At 32.1% G+C, this 7594-nt stretch overlaps 3 protein-coding genes across 3 annotated transcripts in view; all 3 read right to left on the reverse strand.

The window, feature by feature from the left end:
• Nucleotides 1-74: 74 nt before the first annotated feature.
• Nucleotides 75-2261, reverse strand: LOC106114175 (ejaculatory bulb-specific protein 3-like). Its single transcript, NM_001312295.1, is given in 3 exon segments — nt 75-285; nt 1519-1712; nt 2217-2261. Coding segments are annotated over 2 exon segments (384 nt in total). The 5' UTR covers nt 1712; nt 2217-2261; the 3' UTR covers nt 75-94.
• Nucleotides 2262-3635: 1374 nt separating this feature from the next.
• On the reverse strand, nt 3636-5311 carry LOC106114176 (ejaculatory bulb-specific protein 3-like). Its single transcript, NM_001312300.1, is given in 3 exon segments — nt 3636-4135; nt 4667-4857; nt 5209-5311. Coding segments are annotated over 2 exon segments (381 nt in total). The 5' UTR covers nt 4857; nt 5209-5311; the 3' UTR covers nt 3636-3944.
• A 598-nt stretch (nt 5312-5909) lies between these two features.
• Nucleotides 5910-7594, reverse strand: part of LOC106114173 (ejaculatory bulb-specific protein 3-like) — a 6208-nt gene continuing 4523 nt past the window's right edge. The window contains exon 3 of the mRNA XM_013307271.1: nt 5910-6189. Coding sequence (XP_013162725.1) covers nt 5999-6189 — 191 coding nt within the window. The 3' untranslated portion in view covers nt 5910-5998. The remainder of the gene's footprint in view (nt 6190-7594) is intronic.

Raw genomic sequence — 7594 nt, forward strand, 5'->3', positions numbered from 1 at the left:
CGCTACATTTGGAATATAACAGGAATTTTCCTACGGTTTTAAAATCTAGAAACGAATAATAACGCCACAAAATGTTTCCCTTATAAATATTTATTTAAGTCTTTATGGTTCTTAATTCAGCTTCATATTTCGTGACGTACTTATGTTGCCGGTCGTATTTGTCCGTCAGTTGTTTCCAATATGAAGGCTCGTTGTTGATAAGGTGGGCTAGAACGAGGCGTGTACCTCGGCGTTGCGTGTCCGTGCACTTTGCACAATAATTTTCTAAAGCTTCCCTTATGTGTGCTGAAATAGAAAACAAAAAAAATTATAATCAATGTTACTATATATGTTAAAAATATAGTTCAACATTTGCAATTACTAAAAACCATAATAATGTCCGACTAATAAATATTGTGACGTTATTTTATTGGCTTGCTATAGAACACAATTACCATGAGGTCGGATTCAAGAGCTATTCAATTTAAAAAAAAACATAGTACTCTAATCGCAAATATTAACACCACACCTGATCTTTACTGAAGGGATATACAAAAAAATAACATGAATGTTCAAATAAGCAGTAAACGTTGGTTTCTAAGATGGAAATGCCCGTTTAAAACATATTGTTATCTATGTTTTGTCCAAGATTATGGGCGGGATGACGATATATTTTATACAGAAAATTTGGTGTCAGAAATACACCGTAAGTAAAGTAAAATCGTGTAACTCACGTTTATTGATTATCTTCTACTAGTCGACTAATTTGCATAAATATTATTTATGTTGTATCGAGTCATCGTGTGGTCAATGACCCCAGGTTAGAGTGATATCATAGGTGCATAAAAGACAATTCAGATGAAATATCTGTATTTTATCTCTCATCTTTTTTATATTAATATTACAATGAGAAAAGATTTGATTGTTTGTTTGCATTCAATAGACTTCAAAACTATTGAATCGATTTAAAAAATTGTACTGTTCTGAAGTTACACTATCCCGTGATAAGGCTATAATTATTACTAGTTTTTTTTTAAATCCTCACGGACGAAGTTGAAGGCTATTAGTTTATCACTATCATTTTATCTTCTGTCAGGTTTGAACTATGTAAATATTTTTACACACATAATTTTTTGTATAACGTTTTACCTTACTATAAATTTCCATCGGCAAAACTCACAAGTATAAAACATATTGATTCAAAGAAACATGTGTTTTAGTAGTGGAATCACGTGGATATAATTTATTTGGTATGGCTATTCAATTGCTTTAACTTTATACTTAAAACAGCGGCCGACCGCGTCTCCGTCCGCGAGGAATTTAAAGTAAAAGTTAGTAGCCTATGTTCTACCCCTATCAGACTATGTTCTACATCTAAGCCAAATTTCGGGGAGATTATTGCAGCTGTTCTAGAGATACCATCTAACAAACATCCATCCATCCAAATATTAGCATCTAATTTATTTGTAAGATATAAATGTTTGGTATGGACAGCGTGTAGTTCGATGAAATTAACTTTGTAATAAAGTGTACACTTACATTTTAACTCTCTGCCTTCGGGCGAGCACTTGCCTTGCTCGAGAAGACACTTCAGGTAAGGCACGAGCAGGCGTCGGTTTGACACAACATCTCCGACGTTGATACCGTCATACCGATCTGTATATTTGCCACTAGACCGCGCATTTACAGTCAGGGTAATGGACACCACGAACAAAAATATTACCAATTTCATCCTGTAACAATTTTTTTTTATTTTTAATATTCTTGCGGTTGATACTTTATCTAGATTTTTTTTACCTTTATTTTACCACTATATTTTGCAAGCCCGGAGAATTTCATGAAAAAATCTGGTATGGTATCGATGGCAAAAAGCAATTGCGTGTCCACTTTAAACATACATCTTATAAAAAATTATGGAAACAATTAGAATTGTGCGTGATAGTTAAAAATCATACCTGACGTCATATAGTTCCAACACAAGTAATAAAAACTTTAACATTTTTAAAACAAAAAACACATATAAGGAAGCTAAAGAAGCATAAAACGTACTTGATTACACCATTAAAATCACAGACACAGAATTATAATTGCTTTTATAAATACGATGTTACGGAGGGCATTGACCTCGTAGGCATTAGGCCACAAAAACATTTTTAAAAGTCCAAAAAATAAAACAAAAGGTTTATTTATTGTTGAAGAAATATTAAAGAAATTAATATAAAATAAAAATTACTTACTTTGATGATATCCGATATGAAGTGATGGGAACACTCGGAGATTTGTCGCACACTAAATTTAAACACATTCAAGGTTTTTATATAGCCACTATTTTACCATATACCGTTTCTATTAACGTGAACGAAACGAGTTTCGGTTCAACGGGGAGATGTGCTTAGTTTATTATTTGTAATATTTGATGAATTTGAATTTTTATGAATGCAATTCGATTTTGATAAAACTGTGGTGTATAAAATATTGTCGTCCCTTACTCTGCCTTTAGAATACTAGAGACAGCAATATGTAGCAATACAAGTTTCACTCCAGTCTAAACCCACAGTCACAACGACCGTCATAAACAAAAACAGTGATTACCAAAAACTCAAAGCTTTACCTCAACTTAAAAATACGGAGGTTGACCTTCGGAAAATAGTACCGTATTATATTTTATCATTTCATAAAAATAACGCACATACAATTTTTTCTTTTTATATTGGCTTAAATTGTTCGCCAGTCTGTGACATCACAACAATAATTAAGTACCGTTTCAATACTAGCTTACGACGCACAAGCTAGCTAATTGAACAAACGTAAAAACCAGTGGAACTTCCAAGTTAATAGCTTATCAGCCAATACAACAACAAAAATAATAAATCTGTTACATTTTTTATAACATGCCAGTTCTTAAGAATATTCCAAGAAAAAGTTACTAAATGACAAACACATTTTAACACGTTATAATGCGTTTTTCGCTGTGTGGTGCTGTTCATCCCGAATCATTCGAACATATGAGCATCTTTGAAATAAACTGCAATGAGATGTTTTCGTACGGGATGTTTCAATTTAAGTTACAGTAACAATTGTTAACAATGACTTACCCTCTCGACGCTCGTACCATTGCAGCTCACTTAAGTCAAGGTCAAAAACTGGATGTAAACGATATTTCCACTGCGAACAACACTAACACTCACTTCGCGACACTGAGCGTTAAAACGTAGTCAGGTATTTAACATTTTTTCTAAAATATCGTAATTCAAATCACAAACTAATTTACGACATAACAAAAGACTAACGCCATCGCTCACAAATCCGCACGACGAGACACAACTTCACTAATACGAGGATACAGAATATTCTATACTACCTACATTTATTTAAGAAAAATTACACATAACTATTATAAATTGATACCTAATTATATTATGTGAAAAAAGTTTATTAACCAAAACAAAACAAAATTAAATTAACAAAAGATATCAATTAAAAAGATTTTTTTTACTAATGGAAAGAGGGTCAATTGGTTCTGTTTCCGGTTTATTATTGAAGACCGCGCTTTTTCTATGTTGTCATAAAATTGACATAATGCTTTATTTACTTTGTAACGAAGATGATTGATTAATAATTTTAACAAACTATGGTGTTTAAAAAAACAACTAATGTAGAAATTAATTTATTTTTAATAAAGTCAATTTAATTTAATTATTTTCTTACAACTATAACAAAAAAAAAACAAATTATAGTGGCAACGAATTATTCTATACATTTTTAATTTCAACAAATAAATACAAATTATTAAAATACAATACAATAATAATAAATATTAATTTGAAATCTGAATAAAAATATATATAAAAATCCATTTGTGAGTGCACATTTACATCTCCATTGATATTGCAACTTGCAACACTTTACTTTTACGTCAATTTTTGTTTTTTATTTTCTACAGTAAACAATAGAATAGTACATAACTAAGCGGATATCTCCCGTAAATCTCTTTCATATTTAAGAACGTATTTTCTTTCAGGATCGTACTTTGCAGTGAGCTTGCCCCAATAATCCTTTTCGTGGTTTATCAAATGTCCGATGACCCGTCTAAAGCCAGATTTCTGCACATCTGTGCATTGCGCGCAATTGTCTTCTAACGCATCATTAATATGCGCTGAAAAACAAAATAACATTGAAATTTGGTAAACACATTTTTTATTTTCCGACTATTTGTCTCATGTCATAAAAGAGACTATTTTCCATCCGTAGATAAAAAATTAAAACAACAATTATTTAATACTGTATATGGATAAATGACACGTTGACCCGAGTTACGTAAGTCACCACGTCCATGGATGCAACCCGTTTAAAATTTGTTATGGAAAATTATAAAGAATCAGCAAATCACACATCGAAGTGTTTTATTCACTAGCCGTTGATTCCGAAACGGAGAAAACGGAGTAACAATATGTTTTAAACGGATTTTTGGTCTCAGAAACTCACAATGAAATGATTTGAGTCACTTTGTCAAGATTTCATATGATTTGAGCGTTGATTGAAAACGTGTAAATCTTATACTTATCAAAATATCAATGTAATGCATAATATTTTTTTTCTATAACTTTACAAAAGAAAAAAAAAACCATTTAAAATTACATACTACGCTATCTATTTTACAAACTTCTTATGAATTATGTATACTTACATTTTAGTTCTTTGCCTTCACTAGAACACTTGCCTAGGTCGAGCAGACATTTTATATACGACACCAACAACCGCCGGTTTGCCAGAACATCATCCAAGTCGATGTTGTCATAACGACTTGTGTATTTACGATTTGATCGGGCTTGTGCAATTATAACTAACGCGAGAAGGAAACATACTAGTACTTTCATTCTGTAAAATAACAATGTCCCAATGAACACCAAATTGTCTATAGTTGTTCTACGTTTTAAATCAGGGATTCCCAAAGTGGTACAGATGGAACACTGGAGTTCAAGGAAGATTCACAGAGTATTTATACAATGCCAGTAAATAAAGTTGAGGGTTTATTTAAAGAAGTAATTTAGCAACATGCGTTCACCAAAAGCAGTAATATTTTGAGAGGCTACAGTAAAAAAGCTTAGAAATTTCTGCGTTATGAAAATCACATAATTATTTTTTTTACTTTGAAATAATTCTGTTTTTTTTCTATCAATATTGATTCTAAATAGCATAAGACTAAAAGCAAAATACCAAAATACTCACTTTAAAAATAAATATAAAATATTAGATGAAACACTTCGTAGTTTGCTTTAAATACTAAAGCAAAATTACAAGGATGTTTTGATTATATAGTTAATAGAAGACCAGCCTTCCTTAAAATTTGTCGAAACGAGTTTACAATGTATATTGATGAAATAGATTTTATAAGCTGTTCACCTATATTCTGTCTATAATTATTATTATATACGTATAAATAGTTGATAAGTTTTAGTGTTTCCTCATCAACAAGGAAATTTCAAAGGATAATAAAAAATAAAAGGTGTTTGTATAAAAATAAATTATATTACAGATATAGTGTTTTACGTTTCTACTTCACGTTTAGTTTACTTGATCTCAAAATTAATTTTAAAATTTTTTTTCTAATAATTTGAATATTTTTAATTTAAATCCAAAGAATATTGACGGTGAAAATACCTAAGTAGTATATTTGTAACATATTTATAACAGTAGCTGTCGCCCGCGACTCCGTCCGCGCGGAATGAATAAACTTAGTAGCCTATGTGTTCTTCCAAACTATGTTCTACGCCAAAAATAAGCGAGATCTGGGGAGCCGTTCCGAAGATACCTTTTCACGAACATTCATCCTTCCATCCAAATATCTAAACCTTCGCATTTATAACATTAGTACGATAGTAAGGTTAGTAGATGTATAATAGATTTAATTACAATTAAACAAAATGAAATTTAACTTTTTTATAATGCTTTATTTATCGAAATAATAACAACGGGAACTTTTGAAAATATTTACATGTTGTCAGATGGAACTGTTGAATTAGGCGGCAATCTTGCGTAGTTCGGACTCGTACTTGGTGACGTATTTACGTTCAGGATCGTATTTAGCGGTCAACTTGCCCCAGTACTCCTTCTCGTTGTTGATCAAATGACCGATCACTTTCCTGCTGCCAGATTTCTGGGTCTCCGTGCATTTACCGCAGTTGTTTTCCAACGCTTCTTTAATGTGAGCTGGTAACAAAAAGGAATATTAAAATTGGTTTATGCATTAGGTAGTGAGAATGGATGACGACCCAGTGGTCGGCACCAAGTTAGCCATCACAGGTATCAATGCATGAATGAGACGGATAAAGATCTTCGGCAGTTACAGGTCCTGGACTGGAATCAGGGAAAGTGGAGACTTTTAATGTCGGAGTCCCACTTCGGGACACTGCGTCTCAACCTTGGTAGTAAACTAGTTATGATACAGCAGTGATTTAATAATTTCTTACTGTGTACTTTCTATTTTATTACAATTGATTACCGATATGAAAACTTAGGTTAAGATGGAAATTTAGGTTGCAATCATACTCTAAAACACCTCTACGTGCAACACTTAGGATTTATGCTCGTGGAAAGAGTATTTTAATAATTATCTTTGTTAAATTCAAAGTTATAATACTTATATTTACTGATTTTTTTTGTCATTTTTACACACATACGGCTTGGAACTAACAATAAAATTAAATAAATAACTAGAAATTATGTTTTTAAACCTTGAATGTTACCCGAACCGGTTAAGCATGCGTCAATTCATGATAAATATTGTGTCGGACGATTGACGAAGTCAGGGCCTATGTTGATGCAAAAATATTAAAACCTGATATATTATTGTTGTAGTCACATACATATTTTTTTCCCTATATTATAAGGTACGAGCAAGCGGCCATCTGAATTCTACGAAATAGCACAGCAAAAACAACCCATAGTCATCGGCAAATGCAAACGCGTTGCCTTTAATCAACTATGGGGACGCACAGTAAAAGGATATTTCTCCTTTCTATGCGTTCTCTTTTCCGCCAAATTCACTTCCTCTTACAATTGTTTTCTTATAAGAGAAGGATTGGAAGAGATTTGGCCTTCAGCACGCACACTTATAAGACGAAACGTGGATATGCTTCCACTTCACACTGGTCTTCTGTGTGGCCGTATTATTTCACCGGTTAATTTGTGCACCAAACAAATATTGTTGTTTCAAGATCCCTCACTATTAACGACATGGTGGTGCTATGACTATAAACAAATCTCTTTAGTTACGTAAAAACACAAGTGGGATCTTTAAGTACAATATAAAGCATTTTCAAACAGATTATAAAATGTTTTTTTTTTTATAACAGAAGGGGGCAAACGAGCAGCGGGAACACAGAGGTGTTCAACGACGCCCATGGACATCAGCAATACCAGAGGAACCGCAGATGCGTTGCCGGCATAATGTTATGAATATTATAAATTGGAAAAAGATAACAAGGAAGTTGTCTTCTATTACACTATATATCTACACAATTTTATACACAAACTGGATTGTATTTTTATGTTTAAAGAATTTTACATTCTTATCATCACCTAAAAGACTTGGCAATTTTGAAGTGAGAGATTT

This window comes from Papilio xuthus, unplaced genomic scaffold, assembly GCF_000836235.2.
Source record: "Papilio xuthus unplaced genomic scaffold, Pxut_1.1 DF828142.1, whole genome shotgun sequence".
NCBI classification, from domain to species: domain Eukaryota; kingdom Metazoa; phylum Arthropoda; class Insecta; order Lepidoptera; family Papilionidae; genus Papilio; species Papilio xuthus.